This window comes from Peromyscus californicus, unplaced genomic scaffold, assembly GCF_007827085.1.
Source record: "Peromyscus californicus insignis strain IS unplaced genomic scaffold, ASM782708v3 Scaffold_3__1_contigs__length_106647218, whole genome shotgun sequence".
In the NCBI taxonomy this organism is placed as follows: Eukaryota; Metazoa; Chordata; class Mammalia; order Rodentia; family Cricetidae; genus Peromyscus; species Peromyscus californicus.
In genome coordinates, this window is record NW_026294551.1 from 26,058,050 (window position 1) to 26,084,519 (window position 26,470).

Here is a 26,470-nt window from a genome sequence, read left to right on the forward strand (position 1 = left end):
TCTCTTTTTTCCATTATTCAGAATTTTGGTCTATAGATCATAACACAAATGAATCATTAAGTTTGCTTCAATTGAGCCAGTTTTATTTATTGTTACATTTCAGGGAACTTGCTCTCCTGAAGACTGATGGACCTGGATGTCTGAGGAGATAAGTGTTATAAAAAAAGCGAGCATCCGAAGGTGGTCCACAAAAGCTGGGAGGGCGCTCAAGATGACAAGGCTACAGAGCACATGCCAGCTTAAGAATGGAGTGCTCTGAGGAGAATGGGTGATCCACATGGAGGGCCTAGGAGCACTTGGGGGAGAGGGAACATTAAGCCTCAATGTGAAGCTCATGTCTTGAAGAGGATGTAAACACATGACCATGGAGTCAAGGCCAGGGAGGCATGTAGGGTCTGAGCACACCAGATGCCGTTGGGGATGGACATGTGTGTGAAAATTGTCTGTGTGCAAGGATAGGCGACAGAAAAACCATCCAGGGAGGGGAAACGTGAAGCAGGTTTGTAAAGAGAGACAGGAATGTGGCAGACAACTTAAACTTCACCTGAAGAAGAAAGGGGACAGGCAAGGTAAACATTTACGGACGGGAGGAAACAAGGTGCCGAGTGCAGAATTCAGGAACAATAGAGGCAGCAGCCTCTCAGAGCTGATAGAATTGTGATACCATGTGAGACGGGCATATTAATATGTATTCCATAAACTGTGCAGCTCCCAGCCCCAACGCTCTGTTTTGCTCTGACCGCAGTACCAGCCTCAGGCACCACAACACAATTTGGAAACAATGTGACGGAAATGTTTAATCTGCTCGGCCCATCTGTGCTGCGTATTTCTCCAGATCTCCCTGAGAGAGGCGCCTTGAATCTCCACATTGCCTTTAATATTCTCCTAAATCACCTCCCCACTGCACTTCAAGGGCCATTGCTACAATATCACAGGTTCATCTAAAGTGCAATGGGGAGGGGTGGGGGGGAGGTGCAGGCTGGGAGATTTTTTATTTTAAAATAATTTCCAGAGATTGTCTTTTCTGCTTCCTTTAAAAAGAAAAGAAAAAAAAAAAAAAGGAGAAAAGTTATTTTATTGTTGCCGTAAGGTTATTGAGGTTGTTTGGTGCAAAACAGGGTAGGAAAGAGTGGAATCATTCTCCAAAGAATTATATTTATTAATCTCCATTCCCTCAATTGGGCATGGGAGGGGTGAGCAGCTGCTTGCGTCCTCTTCTCTTTTCCTTGCACCTTGCTAGGGTGAGGCGCTCATTAGGAGCTGTGGCTCTCCAGGCTCATGGCATTGGATCTGGGCTTGGCAGTTCTCAGGGCTCACCCTGCCGCTGCGCCCCTCCAAACAAAGCACTCTACATTTATTCCCTGGCCAGCACGCCCTCATCAGGAAAGGGCACTTTATATTTTTGATTTTTGGCGGAAACCCCCTTGATTTTCTCCCCTTTAAATGCAGATGTTAAATGTTGGAGTACCACTGCATTTCCACACCTGATTTTGCCAGATTCAGCTATGTGGAGGCTAGAATGGGAAGCTGAAGTGGGTTTTGGAGAAAGAGGGGATAAGTCACTGTGTTTTGGACCCTAGATGAATGGGAGAGAGTTGCACATCACCAAGAAAATTAGGATTCCTTTTGCTTTGTGAATTAAAGAAATGAATAATTTAATCTCAAGATTGTTCCGGCGAGGGAAAGGCGAACGTCCCAGTTGCGGGGGCCCTACAGCCTGTCGGTGTGTTACATCATCTGCACACATAGGCGTTTCCATGACAACAGCTTATAGCTTCATTTCCTGGATCCCTCTAGGGGGTGTCACAGCCAGATCCACCTGCTTTTCACCCTACCCTCGGTGGGGTCATGGTAAGGTCGCCAGAATAAATGAACGCGGGTACTAATGATCTGTTTACTGCTGTTTATGCTCTGTGTGTGTCAGGGGCATGCACATTTAGAGAGCTCATTATGGCTGCAATTAGAATGCACCATCGCTAGATATTTAACTCCTTTTTCTTTTAAATTAGCATTTTAATAACATTCTTTGAGCAGAGAAACAAAATGACCATTTTTCACGGACAAACTTCTAGCTGTAGGTGCAACTTTAATAGCAAAGTTGTGAAGGAGAAAGAAGGGAGAGAGGGGGGAAAAGGCCATTTTTACTACGTTCACCCTCCTCCCTACCAAAAGGATATTTTTATTTGCTTTCTAACACACTCAATTTCCTAAATTTGTTTTGAATCCAATTATTTGGGGTGGTTGAAAGTACCGTGCTCTTGTTGGACGGAAATTAGCAGCGATTGAAATTAACTTTTTATGTGACCTGTGAAAGGGGCTAAAATAATTACAAGTGTAGAAGAGATCCTCCTTCCAGGAGACCCTCGCCGCAGGAGTGGGCTGCGACACTATTCTCAGCTTATCTTCATCCTGCAACCACCAGGACTTTTTTTTTTTTCTTTAAGAAGGCGGCTGTCATGTGTTACAGTCCTTAGAACGATCATACAGAGCGTAAGTGATGACAAACATGCTATTATAAGCAGGATAAATAAGAATCAGGCAGGAAGACAACAACAACATGGTATGAATTACCATTTTAAAAAGGTCAGATCTCAGAGCCTCAAAGAGCAGGAGAGTTGGTACACAGACGAAGCAATGCAGACAGAGACCTACTTGGTCAGAATGTTCTGGAGGCATTGCTTTTTAGGGACCAGCCGACACCTTCTCTAGCTGTTTACAGATGCTCTGTTTGTGTAAAGTACAGTGAAAAATAACAATTTGAATGTTTCGATTATCTTTCCTGGTCCCTTCCATTTTCATTATTTATTTCCTATAAATCGGGACCTTGCTAAACATAATTCTGCAGACAAGGAGGTGGATGGGACAGCCGATGGGAACGAGGAGATAGATGGTGGGTGCGTGCAAGATAGATGCTATGCGTTTATGAAAAGGAGAGGCGTCTGCAATGAGCATCCACAGAGTAGAGCAGGCGAGCGCGCAAACTCTAAGCGCCTTTTATGGATGGTAAAGGTGTAAGGAAGACTTGGGAACAGGCACGGAGAGCCTACCCTCCCGGAATCCACGTCCAAGTTCTGCCTAAGATGTCCCACGCTTGCTGTGGCTCCCGGTTAACCTCACAAGCCTTTCCATGACAACAGACAGGATTTCACAGCCAGAAGACTTGAGAGGTCAATAGTTGAAAAGCAAGAGTTAGAAAGAGAGATCTTTATCCACAGCAAAACAATCCCACAACCCGCCCCCCCCCCATACCACAGAAGAAAAAATTTAAAGACGCAGTAGGAAAAAAAAAAGGAACCTTTCTAAAAATGCAAGTTTAAAATGTTTATGCTCTTGCCTCAGCCTAGTTGCACCTAAGAATCTGCCATTTCATAAATAAAATACTGATGGCACAGACTATAATTTGGTGATAGCTACCCCAGGACATATCTAGATGCATTTCTGTTATTTTAATTAAATACTGCATTATGGTTTGTGACAACTATGCAGCTACAACGTAAATGAATTCCGAATTAAAGTGTTACTTAGGCATCCAGTAATTTTTGTTTCAGTCCTCAGTTTTACAAAGCAAATAGCTATAAAATCAAGATGTTCATTCATTTACAGATGGAGGAGGGTTGCTGTTGCTGTTTTTTTTTTTTTTTCTTCTCCTTAATCCTCATGCACGAAAGGAATCTGGCTCCCGACACTCTCAGCTTATGAACCACATCACAAAGAAAAAGACATCCTCTCGACTAGAATGTGAGATGCTGAATATTAATTGCTGGTATTATGCTTATCTTTGCAGCCATGTTCTGTCTTTTAGCAGTCATCCTGATGGGCTGCTGCCTTGGACTGCCAGGGAAGTCTTTGTTGAGCGGTTAGGAACCTATTTGGTTTCATTTTCTTGAGAAAGAATCATAAAGTTCATAAACGCTCCGTGGAAGTTTCTAGATTTGAGACTCCTTCCAAACATGGGGTATTAGGAAGGACAGAGAAACTCTTGTATCTCTGTGCTTAAAAAAATGTTGTATCTCTTTTAAGGAAAAAAAATCTTTTAAAATTTAACTATATTACCATTTCTTTAATGAACTAGAGATATAATTTGATATCACAAATTGGTTGTAGTTTAAACATCACTTAATTGGTAAATTAGGAGAAAAGTTTGGAATTTTCTCATTTATCAATTGAGTTTCACTCAAATTTTCTCATTTGAGCTTTACTCAAAATTAATATAATTGGGCAAAAGGATTTTTTTTTGGTTTAAATTTGAGGATTTGTCTTTAATATATCCTGACATATGAAAAATTTTAAGATAGCAAGTTTCCTGAACACATCATCTATTATTTCTGTTTGGAGAATCAATATGATCTTTTAATTAGTGTTAAATATCATATGTCTATGGATATCATCAGCTTCTAGCTTCCTGTGTTCTCACCAGTTGCCTCAAATCTTCTATAATGAACCCTACAACTCTGACAGAAATTACTGCTCTGTATGTTTGCAATGAGGCTATAATGTGCTTCAATATTTTTCGAGTTTGGTTAGAGCGCTGAATTCATATGATATCAAGAAACCCGGGCAGGAGAGGTTGAAGGAGGCTGAGTTCCTTCTCAGAACATAATGACACAGAAACAAAGCTTTGGTGACTCCTTTTAAATAGGGCATGGCACTGAAATGTCATCCAGCCTCTCTGGCAGATTAGCAAGGAGTTTCTTACTAAATCTCTGTCTAATAGACACGCAGCTGACTCTGGAGGAGCTGCTTGTTACAGTCCTGGCGGCAGGAAATGGAGGGATGCCACAGTTAAAGACACAAATTTTCCCTGTAATATATTCCAATGGAAACCTCGGAATCCAATACTACATGGGCATATCTAATAAATTCACAATATTTCAGTCTCAACAGCCTTCACCGGTTAGTTTTAAAGATTTATGTGGTAAAAAATTACTCAGTGATGAATATGGTTTATTCTGTGCAGTATTGGAGGTATAAGGAATTAAACTACCGTCTTTAACAGTGAATTTATTATTACCTCTGTCAAAAGACGAAGTCTTTAACAGCATTTGTTATAAATTCACTACAAAATAAATGGCTGGATTTTTTTTTTTTTTTTTTAACACTGGAGTTTGTAAAGCATCAGGCGTTTCTGAGATTAACCTAAGTCCACCATGGCTTAGATGGTTCTATGTAAACATCTGGTATGGGACTTTCCACCTGACTGGCGTGGTGCGTGTGCGTGTGCGTGTGCGTGTGCGTGTGCGTGTGTGTGTGTGTGTGTGTGTGTGTGTGTGTGTGTGTTTTGAAAGTGAAAGGTCCTGACTAGGACAACAGTATAGAAATAAGGAGATTAAAGAGAAAAATGCAGTTGAATCCCCTCTCTCTCTTTGAAAAAGGTTTTTATGATAAAGAGCCGGGATTCAATGGGACAGTGCTGGTGTGAAGTTGGGTCCCTTGTCAGTGGGCGTGCGTGCATGCATACGCACACACACAAACACCCTCTCCCTTTGTCCTCTCTTGGAATTGGTATCCCCTCATTTATAAAAATTACCTGGAAGGAATGAGGCTGCCAGGGTTTGTTCTAGACGATTGGTTCCTGTCTGGGGGAAAGGAATGGCCTCGACTGAATTTGACCGGTGTGTGACCGTTGCCTTCCAGCTGACCCCAAATCCCGTTCCCATCCTCCTAATGCTAGCCTCCCATAGGGGTTATTAATGAGAGAAAATGCCATCATCATCATCATCGTCTTCGTCATCACAGCACGGTGTTGACCTGCTTGTTAACATGAAATGGGGTGGTGGGGACACCTTCTGTGTTTCCCCCATACCATTATAAATACGAAAAGATATTTTCTGGTGGCGTACCCCTGTCTCCCCCTTTGGTTAGGTCAGAGGTGAGTAAGAGTCCTTTGACAGGCATTGATCAGTTTCATCACACTGTTTGGGCAGTCTGCGCCCCAGGCCTGTATTTCCCTCCCTCCCTACTCCCCAATTACCTCCCAAATAACCTCGGCACATCCCCCACTCAGTCAGGCAGAGGGTATGTCGCCTGAGGAAGTCCTGAATGGACACTAGATGTCACCAAACACCTCTTTTCCCTCAGAGCCCTGGAATTAAAAAATAAATAAATAAAATCCTTCATTTAAAGCAATTGAGGGGATTAACTTATTGGTTTTTATGAGCGTTCCTGTCACATTCAACTAAACACACCTACAAGAGGAAGTATCATTGTATTCTGACTTTAAAAAAAAATATACAGATCTCCTAGAGAGGAAGGAAGTGCTCTAGAGAGGAGAATGGTCTATATTGTCAAGCAGTCCTTCGAGGAGGTAAGGGGGGAAAACTGTTTTGTTTTTTGAAATCCCATTACAACATGCACTCCGTTAACACAGCTCCAATGTGCCAGGCCAGGCCAGGCCCTGCCACATTCAGACGGCGGGAGCCAGAGACAGCTGTCCCATCCCAGGTGGCAAAATGACGGTATCCTGGTTCATCTAAAGTCCAGGCACCCACATCATGTGCCCCATGATAAACTGTTCCCACCATCCAAGAAGACCGGCCAAAGTCTGGCATGGTGGAGCCATGAAAAGCCCTTCCTGTCCCGGCTAACCTATCATGTAAGCGTCAACCTTAAGGGACATCCAACTTGTTACTCCAATGCTGATTTCCAATTGAATAAGACCCTGGACAAGGCCTTAGAGACTCTAACATGCATGGGTGATGGACACAAATGAAGCCCCAGAGATGCAACCAAGTGACTCAGTTTACCAGTTCACAGGGTCAGGGGTGGGTTCTTCTACCCAGTTTTAACTAAGGCTTTTTTGTTTGTTTTAAAGATTTACTTATTTATTTATTTAATGTGCACAGGTGTTTTGATTGTATATATGCTGTGTGAAGGTGTCAGATCCCCTGGAACTGGAGTTATAAACACTTGTGAGCTGCCATGTGGGTGCTGGGAATTGAACCCAGGTCCTCTGGAAGAGCAATCGGTGCTCTTAACCACTGAGCCATCTCTCCAGCCCCCCAGTTAACTAAGTTTCTCTTTGTGTTTTTTTGAGACAGTCTCAATACGTGTCCCTGGCTGCTTCAGATTCAACAGTGGTCTGCTTGTTTCTGCCTCTGAGTGCAGGAATTAAAGGTGTGTGGCCCCTACACCCTGCGAAGTTTCTCTTTTTAATTTGCGGGACAGCTCATGTTTCCGACATAAATCACTTCTGGAGCTGGAGACTGATTTTCCCAATGGGCATTCAGTTCTGTGGTATTTCAAGCAGCAAAAGAAACACCTATATTATTTAGAGGAAATGTTCTCTAGGGAGAGACCTTGCTGGCTGGAAGTCAGGTCACTTCTCAGAAAGGGGACTTGTGACCTTTCTTATTCAGATAGAAGCATCTTTATTTTTATTTATTTATTAGTTTTTCGAGACAGGGTTTCTCTATGTATCCTTGACTGTTCTGGAACTCTTGTAGACCAGGCTGGCCTTGAACTCACAGAGATCCACCCGCCTCTGCTTCCTGAGTGCTGGGATTAAAGGTGTGCCACCACCACTGCCCGGCCAAATCGAGGCATTTTACTTCCCTTTTCCCCCCACGGACAATAAGTGACTGTAGTGGTGCTGGTCCACAGAAGGGCCTTGCTGTCCTCCGAGACAAGGAGGTAAGCCAGGGCAAGGTGTCACCGCACTGAGGGTGATTGGGCACCTGCCCTGTCATGCCTGCTGCTCAGACAGAATGGATTTTTGGAGTACACCTGTTGTTGAACCCCTGCCAGGTACTGATGGCCACTAACCCCCAAATCACTTTCCCCCGCTGTTGATGCTTGGAATGTCAGACAGGACCGAGCAGCAGCCGGCGTGTATTTCAAACACAGCAGATGGATTTTTATATTAGCTCCTATTTCATGTTCAGGCAGAGCGACCGCCTCACTAAAACCGCAGCCTCAATGCTGCCGAGTTCGCCTCTGTGAGATTAATTCTGTGAAATTAATTGGGACAAGATTGAAAAGGAAATTAAAATGCAGCTGAGTGAACAGGCCTCTCAAACACCTTTTCCCTGCTCTGTTCAAACTTGGATTCTGCGGTGGTCGCTGGCATCGTGGGAAGTAATTTACGAGAGGCAGGCTCTCAGGAGTGATCCGTTACGTCTGAGAAGACCTGCACCCAGCGCCACAATCTGGAGCCACTGAAGAGCGTTAAACACCCTGCTGTGGCTTGAGCTGTGTCCCGGCTCCTGAGTGGGTGGGTGGAGAGGCAGGGAGGAAGGGAGTTACTAGAAAAAAAAGCCGTTCAGAAATATCCGGGCCCAAAAGGGGTGCAGGAGCATCCGCTGGATGTTCACATCCGCTTCGTTATTAAAATCTTCCTCTAATATATTTTAAGACCCAAACTGGAAGCCAGTAAGTTAAGTGGGTATGAGGCTGCATGCGACCTAGGATGTTCGGATGTGCTGAGCCACGGTCAGCAGGCGGGCTTTCTGCTGACTGGGTCCTTGCTACTGCTGTGGGATGGGGTGCGTGGCTCTGGCCTCTTCTGGAAGAGAAGTTGGGAGGCTCTTCCTGGCGTCAGTGATGAGATTTCTAAACCACAGAAGACATGGTGGATTTCCGTGTAGGCCTCTTCATTGGGTGGTGTTCTTACCCAAGTGAGAGAACTTTGTGCCTCAACTGACGGAGCTTCTGAGGAATGCTTGGTATATGAACCACTTTTTTCATTTAAAAAAAAAAAAGATAGGAGCTACATTTATTTATATGTGTGTGTGTGTAAGTGAACGCCACAGCTCGTGTTTGTGTATGTGGAGCTCAGAGTTCGGAGTTGGTTCTTTCTTTCTGCCATGTGGGTCCTGGGGATGAAACTCAAGTAGGAGGCTTGGTGGCAGGCACCTTTACACACTGAACCATATTGCTGGCCCTCATTTTGCTCTTACCTTACCAAAAATTCATTGAACTCATAGTAGATGCCCAACACCGGAGGGTAGTTTCAGTGTAGTGTTAGCGGAAGGCAGAGAAGAACATACGAGTTGTAGTTAATTAAGGGCTACATACTTCTTCACATACATTCTCTGGTCACAACCCTATGAACAGAAACTATCCTACTTTTTACAGGTAAGGACATTAAAGTCTGAAAGTTTAAGTGACTTTTTTCCAAGGTCACATAAATAACCTGCCTGAGAACAGGATAGCTGATAGGCATTTGGTTAACTATGGAGTGCAGTTCCTATCTATCTATCTATCTATCTATCTATCTATCTATCTATCTATCTATCTATCTATTCTCTCTCTCTCTCTCTCACACACACACACACACATCATCATCATCATCATCTATCTCTCTATCTATCTATGGGGCAGAGAGATGGGTCAATGGTTCAGAGCACTGGCTACTGTTCTAGAGGACTCAGGTTTAATTCCTAGGACCCACAACCATCTGTAACTCTAGTTCCAGAGAACCCAAAGCCCTCTTCTGGTCTCTGAGGGCACAGGCATACATACAGGCAAAACACCAATACATAGTAAATAAAAAAACAAACAAATCCCCCAAACCCAGCAGGGAGCAACAGGGGCCCAGAGCTAAAAGCAGATATTTTTCTGCTCCTGTCTGCTCATACCCCTTCCAGGCCCTGTGTCTCCTTCCTCCAGACACTCTTTCCAGAGTCTTTCCTCCCCTCAAGCGCCTATATTTTCTGAGACAGGGTTTCTTTATTATGTAGCCCTGGCTGCCCTGGAACTCAAAATGTAGACAGGCTGGCCTCAAACTCACAGAGATTTGCCTGTCTCTGCTTCCCGAGTGCTGGGATTAAATGAGCATGTCATCACACTCAGCCCAGTATTTCTTTAATAAAGGGATTTAGCTTGGTAGTAGAATATCCAGGGCCTAGCATGCAGAAGGCCCTGGATTTGATCTTTAGCACCATAACTTTTCCTCAGAGAGGGATAAACCAGTTGCACCTATGGGAGTGAAGACAAAACTGTTGGTAGATGGAATGTTTGCTGTTTAAATGTAGCAAGTAATTAAAGCTAAGAGAGAGTTCTGTGTGGATTTCTTATGCAGCTTTGCAACATCAGGCCCATTGTGTTTGGAATGGGAATATCTAGGGTAGAAGAAACAACTCCCTCATTTTCCAGGTGAGGGAACAAGTCCAGGTGAGCTGAGGTGTATAGCTGTGCCATACATTTCCCAGGGAAACAGACATCTGCCAGTTTCTAGACAGAGGCTTCTCTTGCCCAGCGAAGGTGCTGCTAGCTTTTGGAGTAAAGGAATACAGAGTTCTCCAGACATCATTTTCTTGGACTAAACTTAATTTGGGTTATTTTGTTCTCTTGCTCCAGCTATGAGAGGTAGGCTGGTTCCAGCAAAGGAGGCCAGCTGGGGCTGAAGTGGGATGAATATGAGAGACAGTTCCGGAGAGCAGGGACTGGCCGAACTTCTGGATGGTATTGGAATCTCCTATCTGTAGAAATTGGTTTGTTTGTGCTTTTTAGAGACAAGCAACTAGGATGGGAGGTCTTTTAAGGTTCTTTCCTGTCCAAGGGCTCTGATTGAGTTAGGTAATAGAATCAAGGCAAATCCAATCCCAGATGCCCCCCAAGCCGACGTTAAACCGGAATGCAGCTTCGTAAAGGAACGTTCCTGAACGGCCACCTTCTCATTTCCTCCTCTGATTTGCAGGGATTAGCAACATGAGGAAGGGAGGCACCTGGTACAGTTTAGGGGGCAGAAATACTAATGGACTTAGAACCTTCCGGAACAGTGGAGAAAGAAGCTGATGGAATTAAGCCAGCGAGGCATTTTCACTGAATTAAACTCCACGCATTAGCATGTAGTCATGGAGGGGAGGGGGGGGACAGAGGTTGATTTTAAAAGACCAGTCTAAGGTTCTTAGGCATCTCACAGAAATACCACAGCCATGGTAACCGCACACCATTCTATATTGCGGGACAGGTCACTGCACAGCCCCTTAGATCTAACTGGAGGAATGGGACCCCCAGTGAGAAGCCATTAACAAAGGCAAAAGACATGTAAAACAAACAAAATAATCATGACGGAGAGAGAAGGCCAGCCGCCAGGCTGGCTCTGCACCCCCCTCCTGCTGCAGGCACCTCCAGACAATGTAAACAGTTAATTTGTTCACCTGCAGGCTCTGGGCAAACAGAGGCCTGGTCACACCTGAGTGGATAACTCGATTACCCCGTAATGCCAGCACGGTAATGTACACAAATTCTATTACACGGCAAACCTTGCTTTCGGGCATTTGAAATACCAATCAGGCCAATGTCCACTCCCTTCTTTGCTTCCAATTTATTCTTGGTGTATTGGAGCTGCACCGAAATTGTAGTAGGGTGGTGCTGAGTTAGAACGGCAGGGGAAATCACAAGAACATTGTGATCTCACCCAGCAGGGCCTGCAAAGCTCTTACCTTCCTGCAAAGGGCTGGGTCTAAATTTAGTCCTCCCTCCCCCTCCAGACAGGGTTTCTCTGTGTAACAGCTCTGGTTGTCCTGGAACTTGCTCTATAGACCAGGTTGGCCTCGAACTCACTGAGATCCACCTGCCTCTGCCTCCTGAGTCCTGGGATTACAGGTATGCACTACCACCACCTGGCTAGTTCTTTGTTTAAAGGGGCCTGATTTATTGGAATCACTGGAAGACACCTAGGGTCAGACTTGGTCTGTTCATTTTTTATTAATTTTTATTGATTGATTGATTGATAGATTGATTGTGTATGCCTCAGTGCACCTGTGGAGGTCAAAGGACAACTTTCGGGAGTCAGTTCTCTCTTTCCACCATATCTCTGGGATTGAACTCAGGTCTTTGGCCTTGGCAGCAAGTGCCTTTACCCACTGAGCCATTTTGTCCACCCCTTGGCCTGTTCTAAAGGAGCTTATTTCAAGCACAAACAGATCCTTGGTGTAAGAAGTACCAGTCATAGAATGAAGAGAAACAGCAAACGTGGTGTTAGTAACACAGTGGGTTTTCTCTTTTCCTTCATGAAGTCCACATACTCAGCAATTAAAGAGCAAATTATGCCTACTTCAAAACCGTGTTTGTAGATATGGATGGGATACATGGAGAGAGGCCTTTATGATGAAGTCTCTTAGGAACAGAACATGTTGTCTTAGTCTGGCTATATAATACGTGTGGTCTTTGTTGTTGGTTTGCTTTTTACAAGGGTGATGACGAATAGTTCCCTCAAACTGTAGCCTACTACTCTGGAAGATTCTCCTCATTATGATAGACAGGCAATAATCCATCCCTTAAAAAAAAAGCCCTGTTGCTATACGACCAACAATAGTATGTACTAGCTGTGTCTAGGGGTTAACTTATGCCTGAGGAAGAGAATAAAGTTAGCTGGGCTGTGTGGGATTGGATTCAGTAGGTTGGTCTTATCAGCACTGGCTCAAACCAATTGTACTAAATGGTTCTGACTCCTCCTCCCACAGGTAATTATATTATCATCTCATTTATCGATAAATGAATAAGAAGCTAGTTTACCTAGCCAGAATGTTTTCAATAGCATTACAAAGTAATAAATTATGTACATAGTATAACCTTTATGTATCATATGAGTCCTTGGAAAACATTAAAATTTTGATTGGCATAATTTTAGTATTGTATCTATTTCTCTCTCTATATATATTTAAATTTGCTTTATTGTATTTTTAAAGGTGAAAAAATAATTCCGGGGCCTGAATTTTTTAATTGAAAAATTTTCCTAAGAATTACACATTAAAGGGACTTTTGATCTGTGTGGAAGAAGAGCCATGTAATATACAGAGAGAGGTGTACAGCATGCCATTATTCTGACTATGGTAATGATACTAACAGGAGTGAAAACATGGACTTTGGACTCAAGCCCTATGCTCCCTGTTTTTACCTTGCTCAGAATGCGGATGAGGTCACCTCGTTGGAAGGACAGTTCATCTGGCTGGTCACCATGGCAATCCCACAGGCCTTGGTAATAATTGGCGTAGTCCACTGATCAAAGAGAAGAAAAAGCAAAGATGAAAGGGGTCAGTTCTGCTGCAAATGGAAACCAGGGTTCTGATAGAGCCTCTAGGAAACTTAAGAGTCAGGGGGCTCCAGAGGACACTCAGTATACGCAAAGGACTATGGGAGGAGGAGATCATTAACTCCTATAAAATATTTACAGATCACCCCTAGTAGGAAATTCTACTCAACAATATGGTAATAGATGTAGTTATTAATAGAAGAAAATCAGGCACATGATCTCTCAGTTGGTTCTCAAACAAGTGGGACAAAGGTGTTTCCCAGTAGACTTTCTGGATCCAGGGAATCTAAATATCTGAGGGTGTCTCTCTCTCTCTCTTTTTATTTTATGCATTTAAGGAACACATCCTTCTGCCTATCTACAAGAGAGGCTGAGTCAGCCAGCGTTCTTCTGCATCATGGCTCACATTTTGGCCTCCTCTGTCACACGGGAGCTTCCTCCCAGGCACTTCCCACCCAGGTACTTCCTGAGGTAGTCACCAATAAATACCGAAACGAACAGCCCAGTCTTTAAGTGGAGCCATGGGGGTGTCTCATCCATTACAACTAAATTCTGGGTGGGCTGGCCCTTTTCCAGCATCTCATTTGTAGACCCTGAACATGTCTGCCAAGATTTATCTGCCAGCCCCCGGGGAACAGAAACCAAAGTGATCTGCATTAAAAATGAAAGCCACTGAAGACAACAAACCAAGCTTTAGAAAGCACTGGAGAGATTTACTAGGCTTCTCAGCGAGGCTAGATGGCAATGATGCCACAGGACAGCCATCGATTCTTAACAATGAAGAATTCGTATTGATCCTCTTCTACCCGGAAAGGTTAAACACTAGCGCACAAAGTGGGAGAACATCTGGGGATTTGAATGGCAGGAGAGCTAATGCCCACTGGACCAGGGATACTCCGTGTTTCTTAGGCTGTTTCATACGAGAGCTGTGAGCCTAGCACCTGCCAAAGGTGAAATTTGATTGACGGGATTCAGGAGTCCTGGGAGGTAGTTAAAAATCTATATGATTTTTAGCTGGTACATGTCCGTAATTCCAGCACTTGGGAGGCTAATTCATGAATTCCAAGCCAGCCTGGGTTACACTGTGAGATTCTGTCTTGAAAAGCAAAATGAAAAAAAAAATTGTGTGGTATTTTTTGGAGACTCTGTCTCATCTCTTCCCACCTACTCGAAATTTGTTTGGACCCTCTCACGGGCACGGATGGTTCTAAGGCCTCTCCTGATGGGAACAGATGGGGAACAAATAGTCAGTGGGACACAGAGGACCTGGCTCTACTTGCTCCCCCCCCCACAATTTGTCCCTAACTTATGAATAACTCAAATAACAGAGGCCCAGTGGAACGAATCCCTATGTCTTTGAAAAAGACTCTTTTTAGGCATCTTAGAGGGCATAAAAGCAGAGGAGAGACTGACTCTTTTAGGTAAGAGCAGACTGCAAACAGAAATAAAAATGTCAACCACAGAGACGGGGGGGGGGGGGGGGGGGGGGGGGGGGGGGGGGGGGGGGGGGGGGGCCGTGTTTTCTTTGCACAGAGAATTGTCTGTCTCTGCAGTAGACAACAGAGGGCAGCAAACAGAATAACCACAGGAAACCTTCGGCCACCGACTTAAGAGTATGTTGGGAGAAAAATCTATCGGGAGAAAAATGTTAACTGTGGAACAGAGAAAGCATATATTTTTGGGGACATCGGTGCATGAAATGATAGAGAAATATCAACCTTGAAAAGCGATGGCAGTTTCCCCAGAGGATATGTTACACATTCTCAGTCGTAAGGGAGTTCATAAATCACCCCAAGAGTTTGACTAAGTCTAGGAATGAGGAGTCAATTTTGACATCAATATTTTTTTTGTGGATTTGTAGATGGCAGAGAAAATAGTCTTTTTTAAAAACAGGTTTAAAAAACGAAGTTTAGCTATTTGTGAACAGTAGAAAGGCTGGCAGCTCTCTTGGCATTCTCCAGCCTAGTGCATAGTCACTTGGAGTTTCTGCTTCTCACGGTGTGCTTGGGTGTGCGCGCTGAAGGTCCCCTTTGGGGATATATGAGATTCCTACTGAGATTTGATAATGGTGGAAGAGAATGCCCCGGGAATGGCCTAAATGAAAAGCACAGCAAAAAAGAAGGCACAGTGGTTCACACCTATTATCCCAGAAATCAGAAGGCTGAGGCAGGAGGATTGCTTTGAGTTTGAGGCCAGTCTGGGCTACAAGGTGAGTTCATGACTAGCCTGGGCTATATAGTGAGAGAGATCTTGTCTCAAAACACAGGGAGCTGGAGCACAGGGAACCAGGGAGACAGATTCAATCAATCAGAGGGAATGACAAGAGCCTTCTAAGACACAAAAAATACAGAAAGTCCTTTGGTGTTCAGGAACCCGAGAGACAGCTTAGCCCGAGATTAAGGACCATGACAGACAGCTCTGAAAAGTTAATCAGAATGCCAGGGCTGAAACTGGAGAACATATTCAACCTGCTACCTAGACAGAGGTATGTTGGTATTAAGAAGATCAATGGGGGAGTCATTCTTTAGTTGGATAAGGTTGGACCCCATATTGCAAGATCCTTATTTAACTTGTATGATTTGTATTTATGGATTTTTGTACAGGCAACTTCATGAAATTCATTCCTTGGCATCCATCAGGCCTCTGCACAGCACTTAACTGAATACCAGGGACTGCACTAGACACTGGGAATTCCACACTGGTCATACATGGTCCTTGCTCCCAAGGCTACCCTCTAGTGGGGGAGGCACTGTGAACCAGAGTTCCTATCCCAGGATTCAGGACCCTGAGGAAGTTGAGAATGCTCTGCTAAGAGGGAACTTAGCAGAGTCTTCAGGATCAGGGACAGCTTCTTTGAAGCTTCAGTTGTCTACAAAAACCTGATCTGCTGAGTGTCACAGAAAGACCTTGAAGTTGGGAGGAGGTGAGGCTGAGCAAGACTTCATGCCTGAAGCTTGGCCCCAGGAGAGGCCTGAGGGTCTGCAGCTCCGCAGGGCCAGTTCATGATGCCCTGAACCAAGCTTGCTCACCCTCTCAGGAGACTGAGAGCAGACACTGGATTCCCAGGACAGTGAAAGGAGTTAGGAGCCTGACAGCAAGACTTGCCTGTCTGGACTGGGCTGGCTTCTGGCCCAGTTAGGTTTCCACCACACTGGCAACAACAGCCTAAGTCAGAAACGGTGCAGTCTTCTGACCAGTTAATTAATTCAAAACATCCCCATTCTCATTTTGAGGACATTATTCCATCTAATTATTTTTTTTTCCAGTCTGTCCATTTGGAATGAAAAACAAAAGAATAAAGCTTAATGCCAGCATTTCTCAATGTCTCTCCAAAAAAAAAAAAAAAAAAAAAACCAAAAAACCGTAACTCGGCACTAAATAAAGCCTGGTAATTCAAAAGCAAAAGCTCTAATATATTCAGCATAAAACAGACAGAGGACCTAGAGCAATAATGGTAACACTAATAACTAAAACAGTTATAACAATTAACAACACTTACAACGAAAGGGAAGCTAATGGCGATGATCACTGCATTTAAATTGCTAACAGCGCTGAGAAGGAGTTTTTCTAGAGAAAATGGGGGGGGGGGGGGTGGCGGCGGGGAGTGTCTTGTTCTTTCTAATCCTGTGTATTGGAGGCTAAGCTTCAAGTGAACAGCGTATCACAAAGAGCTGACATAGAATTGTTTTCCTCTCTTCCAGGTGGTTATCACAAGTTATTTGTCACCCCACATCAGGTTCTTTGTGACCGGTGACAGGCATTTCTCCTCTGCTGGAGTCCAGGCTGGTGTTCCTGGGAGCACCTAGGCAAAGGACCAGGACACCTGTCTGGCTTTCCTTGTCTTCCGGAACAGCAGAAGCTGACTGTCCTCCCAGAGCTTAGCTGTGAGGACACTGGGTGACTTCAGAGTTCAAGCTGAGACCAGGGGAAAAGAGACTAAAAGGCATTCAGTGCGTTGTTTCCATTTTCTCAATGAATGTAGGGTGTCAGTGAGGCCTGGCAGCAGGCACAGCTGTTTAAATTAGGAGCACCAGGGACAAAAGCTTGTAAACAAACCTAGCAGGGTAGGGCCCAGTGAGAGTTGGACTAAAACTCTGTGAACAGTGTCTGGAAATGCTGCGGCCTAAGCCAAGCCAGGAAGGGCCGCCATCTTTAGTCCATTCAAAGCAGACACTCACTGCTACTTTATTAACGATTTCAGAAGTATGAAAAAAATTCATCAGGTGCACTCACTGTGGCACCGGGAGAGTGGTGTTTTTGCTCATATTCAATAGCATTTGCTTATGGTTCAAGCCCATTTCATTTTGAATAATGAAATTACCATGCTCCTTAATTTTGCAAGTATGATTTATGTATGGGGAATAATCAAAGGTCCTGATCTCACCTCATCTGTTCCTTTTATTGGATCAAAATTTTTAGCTGGGTGATGCTCAGCTCACTGTTGGTCTTGGAAAACCAAAGGGTAAGAGCTGCAGGAGTCTGTGTATCCTCTCTTTTCTTTGGTGTGGGAGTTCTCTGTCTGCAGGCACCACCGTGGGCCTTCAGAGGGGCTCCAGGATGGAAAGCTCATGAATAATCACTTTTCTGCTCTTCTGAGATGACTGGATGCTTATTAAGACCACGCCTGGTTTGCCCACAATTGTTGAGAGAGAGAGAGAGAGAGAGAGAGAGAGAGAGAGAGAGAGAGAGAGAGAGAGAGTTAGAGAGGGAGAGACATACACACAGAGAGACAGAAACAGAAGAGACAGGGAGCGAGATAGGGAGACAGACAGAGCGACAGAGAGACAGAGAGAGAGAGAGGAGAGCCCATTCCAAGGTCTTCTTTGGGCAAGGATTTGATGTATCTAAGGGTGACTTGTGTCTCCACAGTATGTACACCCAAAACAAAGGTAAATTTTATACAAACAGCCCAGAGTGAGTCTTGCTTTGGGCTACCCAGAAGTTACCTTCTCACAGCAAGGCAGGAAAATATGATCACACCACTAAAGACTTTTAGTGTTAGATCTGCTATGGGAGTGCTAGGCTGGAATTTAGAGAAAATCTGAGGTGTTGAAGAGTCACTCATTAAAGTAACCCTGTTACTAACAGTCATGCTGTAAAGCGAGCTCTTTATAGATTGAGCAATCAATACTACAAGGCCGTGATAGATTTTCTAGGTAACAGAATAAAATAAAAGAAATTGCATCTTACAGGGTCATTAACACTCAATAAGGATAAACTGAATTCTGTTCCTCCCTCCCTCTTCGGATAAGATCTGGAGTTGGGCTTTAAAAATGTTAGCAGGTCTGTCAGAGGGGAGAGGAGCAGCCAGAGACAGGGTCTGTGGGGTAGAGTCGGAAGTGCTCAGATGCCAGATGCCACAGCACCTTACGGGGAAGGGCAGCGGGACAGGCTGGTTTGCTTAAAGCCTTTCCCTCCCAGACCCCTGAGAAAAACTAAAGAAGCAAACATACATAGCTGATCTATGACCTCCCGAGGAATCTCCTCCGTCCCAGCCTTCACTGAGGCTGTTGGCCCTTCCCCCAGGTCTCTGTATTTTGTTGTTATAGAACTAAGAGAAGACATCAGGACATTACGGATGTGTTGCAGTTCTTACAGCTTCTTTGGAGAAAAGGCACTATATAAATTCAATAAATAAATAAGTAAACACAAATAATAAAAATCCCTGCCTCAGCTTCTGCAGAGAGAGCGAAAAGTCCTCCTGGTTTTTAACCGCCAAGTCACCAATCATTATAACTGGTGGGAAGTCCAAGCCGCAGAAACATATTTAAGAGCTAGCCTTATGTTAACGACACCTATTTGCGAGGCAGAAAGTATGGGGAACAAAAGATTTCTTCCTACTTGAATTATACCTGTTGGGATAGGTAAAAAATAATTCTCCTCTTACCTCCCAGATAGAAACTGAGAGAGAGAGAGAGAGAGAGAGAGAGAGAGAGAGAGAGAGAGAGAGAGAGAGAGAGACAGAGACACAGAGACAGAGAGAGACAGGGAGAGACAGGGAGAGACAGGGAGAGAGACAGCACAAGTCACTCAAAAGGAGAAAATGAGAGGAGGGAGGATTCTGGGAGGGGAATGCTAGACTTTGCCAGGAGACTGACACTTCCTGACTGGAGTTTGATACAATGTTGGCCATAAGAAGCTTCCAGCTGTCCACCCAAGGCATCCACGTAGGATGTATCTTCCTATGCTGGTGATGGAAGTTGGTTGAGGAACGCCTTAGTTGGGACATGCTTGGTCAGAACAGATTTTCTGTTGGAATTCTGTATAGCAAGTAGAAAATGATAGAAATTAGGTTTCAGGGCTGGAGAGATGCTCAGCTGTTAAGGGCTAAGGATCACAACAAAACTTCAAAAATCAGATCTCAGAGGACTTAATTCCATGTGCTTGAAGCCCCCTAACATGTTTGAAGCTTCCGCACCCCGCATACTTTCCCTTCTGCTTCGGTAGCCCGACCTCTGATGCCATTGGAGCGTCTTCCCTCTTCCCTGAGAGAAGCTGGATCTTTGCAAACCTGAGTCCTTCACTAAACCTTTAAGAGTCACCGCCTCCAGGGGTGGGGAAGATGGCTCAGTGGGGAAAAGCGCGTGTCCAGCAAGCAGGAAGACGCAGGTTTTAATCACCAGCGTCCATCCAAAAGCCAGGCAAGGTTCCACATATCTGTAATCCCAGTGCCTCCACGGCAAGATGGGGGACAAGAGACTAAAGAATCCTGGGGAGCAGGTCCTGGGCCAGCGGGCCAGGCGACCAGTGGAGTGATAAAACAGCAAGGAGATCCTGCCTGTGTCAAACCAAGGGGAAGGTCAGGCCCAAGATCGACACTGGAGGTTTTCCTCTGACCTTCACACACACACACAGTCACACACGCATGCACACATGCATGCACACACGCATGCACACACACACACATTCATTTGCCACAAAGATTGAAAGGGGAAAAGATACTTTGCTAAATGACTATGAATGAGAAGAAGAGGTAAAAGGAAAGGAGGAGAGGCAAGAGAGAAGAATGAGAAAAGGGCCAGAGAAGCCAAGAGAGACGGGAGGGAATTGGAGAAAGAACTCCCGAGCTTAACATTTCCATAGATCCTGGGGGCTGGGGAGGATCCGCTTGAATCCAAATCAGACCTGAATCCGGCTCAGCTGGTAGAATGAAGGTCCTTGAGGTGGCCCAAACAACGTGGGGCACTCCCTCACTGATAATGGAGTAAGTCCTTGGCCCACTTCAGGAGACTCTCCCCTCCCCCTCCACCGGCATCTGACCTTGGGAGGGATGGGCTCCCTAACAGCCTGAAGCATGGCTAACAGTCTGGGATGAATCAGATGTAATTTTGTATCCGACAAACCTGCTCCATATTCATTTCCGAATGTGCCTGGCATCAAACCAGCCCATGCGAAGTCAGCACCCCCCAGTCGTTCTCTGCTTCACCCCAGCTTCACTTTTCAGATCCGACACATTTCCATTCCCCTCTGAACTCGCAATCTCCGAGCCTCTCAGGGAGGAGACATTTCCATTCTTTCCATTCTCCATCCTCTGATCTCTTAGAGATGAGGCAATTCTATTTACACTGCACTGATTTAAGAAATACTGATAGGGAAAAAATAAATATCTGGTCTGGCTTCCCACCTTCTGAAGACAAATCTTGGCTGCGCTAGGACATCGATTAAAGTGATTGGGTGTCTGCTTTTCAAGTTAAGGCACTTCTCTACCCAGCCACTCTATTTTGGGCTTTTGGGGTCGTGTACCAGAACTCTATTCATTAGAGAGCCCAGTAATGGTAGTGCTTTCTCAAGCCGGAAGCCCCGTTGTTCCACCCCGTGTGGTGCGATCCTGTCTTGTACCTCGCCGTCGATGAGTGCCGCGTGCATCCTCTTCTAAATCAAGGTCTTCATCTGAGGGGACAAATGATCAGCATTAGCCATCAGTGGGGGGTGGGGTTTGGTCTTCACACTCTTTCTTTTGAGGGGGTCACCTTTCTCTGAGCTCACTGGCCTCGTCCCCTTTCTTGTGTTTCAAAGCAGAGTCTTGCTATGGAGCCCAGGGTGACTTTGAACTCATGATCTCCCTTAACTTAGCCTCTCAAGAGCTGGAATTACAGGCATGTGTTATCATGCCTACTTAGGGAACTTTCTCCCTTAAAGGAACTTACTTTCATTAACTCGTTTTCTTCTTTGCCTTCCTCAGTCATCTCTCACCTTTGGATCGGCCATCCTCTCCTCCCCTTTCTATTCATTATCCATTTCCAAACATTCTGAAGTACACACTACACTCTAGAGGCTGCCCTAGGAACAGGGCCACACAACAGACAGGCGTGCCAAAGTTCCCGCCTTGATGGAGCTTCCAACCCATTGAATCACCAAGGGGCTTATCATGAGACCCAACTCTTTCCCTCAACCCCTGTTTCTTCTTTCTTGGTGGAATTCTTGCTTGTATCTATTATCTGCATGAAGCCATCTTCTTTGGCTTTAGTCACTCCAGAGTTAGGGTTTGAGAGAGAGGGAAGGAGAGAGAGAGAGAGAGAGAGAGAGAGAGAGAGAGAGAGAGAGAGAGAGAGAGAGATTAGGAGTGAGTTTTAAACCTTCTGTGATTAATTAGTCCTTAACATATCCATTTTTGTTCAGCTGTATCGGAGGCTGGTCATGTACATAGTTTTATGTTCCTAGTACTTGAGGCCTGTAGTTATCTTTTTACTGTTTTATTTAGCCTGCCTTGTTCATTAGAGTATAGGCTCCTGAGGGCAGATGGAATGGTCTTTTAATTAATTGCTGGGGATTCACAATGGATTCTAAGTCAATGTTAGTGTCTAACTCCAGTCAAGTGTTTATATGGCCAAAGTCACAATGTGATTGGCCCAAGTTTCTTACCCTCATTAACCTGTTTCATCTCAAGCTTCATACTACTTGATGTAATAGGAACTGGGCCTTTATTAAGAAAGTATGTGTGTTAGACTAACATTTAGTAATCCTATTTTATAATATAGAGTTATAATGTATATATATATGTACATGGGGCAGAAATAGGCTCGCTATTCTTTTCTCTCACTATCCCCTCTTCTCCTTTTGTCTTACACAGCACACACACACAGTCAGACAGAAAGACACACATACACACATGTGCACACACACTTGCCTTACGTCCTGTGGAAAAGGAGCACTTTGAAGGAATATTTTCTAAAAAATATTTTATTATTTTTTGCATATGAATATTTCACCTGTATGTATGTATGTATGTATGTATGTATGTATGTATGTATGTGTACCACATGTGTGCCTGGTGCCTGTGGAAGAGAATGCTGGATCCCCTAGGACTGGAGTTACAGGTTTTTGTGAGCTGCCATATGGGTTCTGGGAATCGAACCCTGGTCCTCTGGAAAAGCAACCAGTGCTCTTAACTGCTGAGCTCTCTCCCCAGCCCTTTGAAGGATTCTTATTACTGGGTAAGGTCCGGCAGCAGAGAATTCCCCCTCCCTTCTGTAGGGCTTCCCAACCCCCCCTCAAGGTACAAAGATGTAAGGTAAGGAAGGAATGAAGTCAAACGTAGGAAACAGGGCACACAGAAACAAATCAGACTAAACATCATTCCCCCCCCCCAGACTTCTCACTACTGCCCCTTCCTCCCTTCTTCTGCTAGGATGGTTTTCCTTTTTGCTGTGGGGCCAATTTTACAGGACCGACAATATTAGAGGGTGCGTCGGTGCGTCCTCCTTGTAGAGATGCCCAATAATTTGGACAGCACGCAGCTCTTTTCCTGGTATCAAACAACTCAATCACAAGGCCCAATAATGTGCTGTGCTTAAGCACTTTTGCAGAGAGCGTTTATCCTACCGATGCGGGCCCGTGTGCAGCTGTCTCTGCCTCCCAATTCTAATCAATGTAAATTGGGTCAGATCTCCGCTGTGAATTACAAATTGGATCCGAAGTTGGAGGGTCACCGTGCCTGCTACTCCACCTCCTTCCCACCGCCATTAGATGGGAAGCTACACCAAAGATCTTTTCTAAATAAATCAGACTTTATTGTAAAACTCGGCCACTGACGAGACATAACCTCATTAGCATTGATTTTAAAATAAATTATTGAAAGTGGCCTGCCTGCTCTTTGCATTTGTAAAAAAGGAGAATGTAAATGTATTTGCAATGATAAAAATGAAAACTAAAACTTGATTCCTTTATCCTTTCAGGCAATAGCACTTAATCTAGTCATGATACAAGAAAAAAAAAAAAAAAGGAAAAGGAAAAATGGAAGCGTGTTTTGTTCACGTCCCAGATCCCAGAACAGAGTCAATGATTTCCACTGCACCTTTGGAGTCACCTAGAAAGAGAGAAAAATGCTGGCCATTAGGCATGTGTGTCATTTGCTGCTGTTGCCAGGCCCCATGGGGATGGATGTGAACGGGAAGCTCAGGTCCCACTTCTCTTCTCTCTGCCTTGTTCCTGGTGGCGGAAAGTGGCCTCCAGTTAGGAAGCCTCGTGACCCGATGGGCCTGGGGCTGGGTCCCAGGAGTCTCTGGAGGTCTGAGGATGGGGTCCCGTCGCACAGTGGAGGAAGCCCCTTCTACAGTTGGCTATGGTGAGCACAGCTCCTGGTGCCTTCTGAGCTTCGGAGGGTTTGATACAATCAATCTCGGACCCTTCTGTGAAAGCAAACTGGTATCTCAGGTCCAAAGTCAAGACAATGATAATGTGACTGGGATTTCTAAAAAAGGCGTTTTGCTTAAAAAGAGGGTTGGGTTAGAGAGGTAAACTCCTTATTTTTGCCACTCTGTGCAAGGGGGGGCTTTATTATTATTTGTTATTTTTTTTGTGTGTGTGTGTGAGTGTGGGTACACACACATGCTCACATGCATCAGGGTGTATGTGTGGAGGTCACAGGATCACTTGAGAGTTACTTCTCTTCTCCCACCATGTGGATCATATGGTTTGGTGACAGGCCTCTTTACCGACTGAGGCATCTCGTTGGCCTGAGATTTTCATTTTAAAAGACCATTTTGAAAAATATATTTATATATTTTAGGTTAAAGAGCTCATTGGATTTCTTTATAAGAATATTATTAGGCATTTTAGCATTACATCTATGGAAATACATCTTCATTTAAGAGAGAATTAAAATTTATGTGCTAGCTCAACTTTAAACAGTAATAGATTATAATGGTCCTTGCTCCTAACAGGGCATATGGGACCCCAATCTTACACAGGCTTTAAACAAATTAACCTCTGAAGATTACTGCCCACTTATTACATTAAATGCTCTACTTGATCCCCAAATATCTCATCTCAGTTGGGAAAACAGTTGAAGAGGGTTCTGTTAACTGTGTGAACATGTGAAGGAACCATGGGGCATCACAAATGAGCATCAGTATCCGGAGAGTCGACTTCAATCAACATTCTTGGCACAGTGTCAGGGACACTAATGAGAGGCTGAGAGGAACAGGACACTGAATCCACCTAGGAGGGACGGAGAGGTGCTAGCTGCTCCGACACCTGACTCCTTCCTGAAGTGTGGCTCTGGCCCCCACCCCGACACCTGCTAACCTGATACCAGAAAGAACCGGGGGTGGGGGGTGGGAGGGTGATCACATCAAAAAGAGGGAAACGCATTTTCCCCCAAACAGAAAGTGACAACAGCTTAAAAAAAAAAAAAGGCAAATGTATTAATGGGCAGCCAGATGTCAAGGTGCTGTGGTGACAGCTGCAAGAGAAATGCAGGGAGGCTTGATGTGCAAAGGGAACAGCCAGAAAAATAGAAAGAAACCGCTCCCTGGCATGCCCAGAGCTGTAGACCCCTGCCTGCTCTCGCAGGCAGCTCGCTGGACAACAGTATGAGCGAGGGGCTAAGAACACGCTTGTTCTCTGCTGTGTGGTGCATAATCTCAACAGTTACCTCTTACTTCTTCCATCCTCTCTCCATGGTATGGCTGATGTGTAAGACAGTAAACTCGATTTGGGCTAACAGCAACGCTTGGAACCCATAGGGTTGGGTTCTACAAATAATAACTGAGTACCGATGAACTGGGGAGAAGACCACCAGTGATGAGAGACAGAGCTTAACGTCAGTGGAGTCTGAGAGGATGTCACATCTGGGGACGCAGCTGAGCAGAGATCAGGGGGACAGCATGGTTCCAGCTGGTGCTGGCCCAGCAGCACCCCATGGCTGATGCTCAGAGCATAGATAGTTAGATAGATAGACAGACAGACAGATAGACAGAGCAAGCAGGGATGAGGGAGACAAGAGACCGAGAGGCTGGGGATGGCACTGATTCTTCTTCATACATTTTATGTTTTGGGCCTGGGTTTGTTTTGTATTTTTCTTTCTTTAGATTTCTGTCACAGTTCCCTTTTCCTGTGTGCCCGGACAACTTATACAGGGGGAAAGATAATCCCACAGAATGTTGTTTCCATTTGACTCTAATTAAAAAAACCCTAGTTATATGCTTTATTATAAAGCAATCTGGTTTCTGGGTCTATAACAACCCTCTGGGGCAGTGTGGGTAGCTTCAGAATGTGCACAGACATTTCCAGAAAGGCCTCTTCATCTCTTTCTGTTTGTTTTTTTTGGAATCTCTAGAGAACACAGCTGGATCCTGCTGCCATTATAGCTACTACAAGGCCCCAGTTACAGCTCTCCTAGGTCTCAGATGCCTTACTGGCTTCTAGCCTTGAGGCCCCAGACAATGCAGGACCTGATAAAAGACGTCCTTATATGGAATCTTGAATTGTGGATCTGGGCCTGTGCTGGTCTGCAGAACAACTTCAAGGAAGATGTGAAAAGATTTAGGAAAACCTGTTTTTTAAAAAAGATTTAGTTTAGTACTTATTTACTAGTGTGTGCAAGCATGTATGTCTATCAAGCATATGCAAGTTCCTATGGAGTCCAGAAGAGGGCATCAAATCCTCTGGAACTGGAGTTGTGAGCTGTTCAAGGTGGATGTTGGGACCTGAACCCAGGTCCTCTGGAAGAGCAGCAGGTGCTCTTAACCGCTGAGCCATCTCTCCAGCCCCAAAGCCTCCTATTTTAACATCTGGCTTTCATACTTCTTGGTCATTCCCTGCAGTTCAATCTACTACAAATGAAATCTTAAAACTCATGAGCTCCCATATGCTCAACAGGAATGTTCAGAAATCCCCGTGGATACCAATGTTGAAACCATATTTTCCAGGCCTAACTTTTTTTTTTTTTTTTGGTCTGGCTGAAAACCTTGAGTGCTTTGATTTTCTCTCCTGGGGACAAGAGTGCTAGCCATGTAGCAAATGCTAATTATCTCATGATTAATGTGATGTTGGGCGTTTAATTTGATGACCCAGACATTATTTTGGTTAGGAGAAACTTTTTTTTTTATTGACTTGGTATATGGTGTATATTCTTTTCACTCTTCCAGAAGCCCATTTAAATTACACCTGGGAAGGGAAGCATCACTTACATGCCTTTCCTCGTAGGCGCAGGGAGCACTTGCATAGGGCCCTCCCCAAAGAACAGGGTCAGCAGACCTGCCAACACTAAAA

At 44.7% G+C, this 26,470-nt stretch overlaps 1 protein-coding gene across 2 annotated transcripts in view; it reads right to left on the bottom strand.

Moving 5' to 3' along the window:
• The window catches only part of Skap1 (src kinase associated phosphoprotein 1), a 300,844-nt gene that overhangs the window by 14,540 nt on the left and 259,834 nt on the right, over nt 1-26,470 (bottom strand). Inside the window, exons 10-11 of one of the 2 annotated variants that reach the window (XM_052758934.1) lie at nt 20,816-20,866; nt 12,842-12,942 (exon numbers count right to left, since the gene is read on the bottom strand). In XM_052758934.1, the coding sequence (XP_052614894.1) occupies nt 12,842-12,942; nt 20,816-20,866 (152 nt within the window). The remainder of the gene's footprint in view (nt 1-12,841; nt 12,943-20,815; nt 20,867-26,470) is intronic. The other variant, XM_052758935.1, reaches the window with a different exon arrangement.